At 64.6% G+C, this 954-nt stretch overlaps 1 protein-coding gene across 1 annotated transcript in view; it reads right to left on the reverse strand.

Moving 5' to 3' along the window:
- LOC103919660 (actin-related protein 2-like) overlaps positions 1–954 on the reverse strand; it is a 12,388-nt gene that overhangs the window by 6,827 nt on the left and 4,607 nt on the right. Inside the window, exons 4-5 of the mRNA XM_009327204.1 lie at positions 654–835; positions 15–162 (exon numbers count right to left, since the gene is read on the reverse strand). Coding sequence (XP_009325479.1) covers positions 15–162; positions 654–835 — 330 coding nt within the window. The remainder of the gene's footprint in view (positions 1–14; positions 163–653; positions 836–954) is intronic.

Below are 954 nucleotides of genomic sequence, written 5' to 3' on the forward strand. Positions count from 1 at the left end.
TCGCCGCCACCCACCGGGGGCGTCGCCCGGAGGTGGAGGAGGCCGTGGAGGGCGGCGCGGGGCCCCAGCTGCCGGAGGAGGAAGCCGTGCCAGTCCTGGTAAATGGCCCACTCCAGCGGCTGCAGGTGCCCGGCCTCAAAGAGGTTCTTGGCAAAGACGTACCTGGGAAGGGACGGAGAGAGGGGACAGGGCAGCCGGCATGGCTGGCATTGCGACCTCCAAGCCATCCCCACGCCCAGGCAGCTTCACGGCCATTTCTTCACCCTTTTTGCACCAACGGGGAACCGCGGGTGTTTAATTAAGGCGGAATTCCTTAATTTGGGGCTGAGCGGTGTCGGGGGACGCACAGCCGCCCGGCGCAGCTCACCGCTACTGAGCCCATCCATCACCTGAGGGATTTTGAGCCGCCGCCTGACATGGGTGAGGATGGGGCAGCCGCAAGCAGGAATTATTTGGGATATAACGAAGTCCCAAATTATTCAACAAGCGCATTTCTATAATTAAGCATCGCTCCGGGCTTCGCTGGGCACAGCCGTGGGCTCTGCTCCCCCCGGGGGTCCCAGGGGCACAAGCCAGGCTGCAGGGATGCTCCTCATTCCGTTTCATCCCTTCACCCCTCTTCTTTCCTATTTTAATTTGGGTGCGCTGGGTACCTGTCGCTGTAGACGGAGCGCTCGAAGACCCGCACCGGTTGGGGGGTCCCGGTGAGCCGCTCGGGCGGGGGCTCCAGCATCGCCTTCAGCCGGCTGATGCAGGAGAAGGTCTGGAAGGTGTAGGACCACCGGGCTGGCTCCCGGTACATCATCTGGAGAAGGTTGGTGGAGCCCACGGCCGCCTACGAAGCAAGAGATGGGGGATGAGGTCGTCCCGCCGCGGCGTGGTGCCGAACGGGCGCCGTGACGCAGCCGGTACTCGCCGTTACCTCCGCCGTGCCGCCGGCTGGCCCCCTCCGCC

The sequence above is a fragment of the Pygoscelis adeliae genome, unplaced genomic scaffold, assembly GCF_000699105.1.
Source record: "Pygoscelis adeliae isolate BGI_AS28 unplaced genomic scaffold, ASM69910v1 Scaffold187, whole genome shotgun sequence".
Lineage (NCBI taxonomy): Eukaryota > Metazoa > Chordata > Aves > Sphenisciformes > Spheniscidae > Pygoscelis > Pygoscelis adeliae.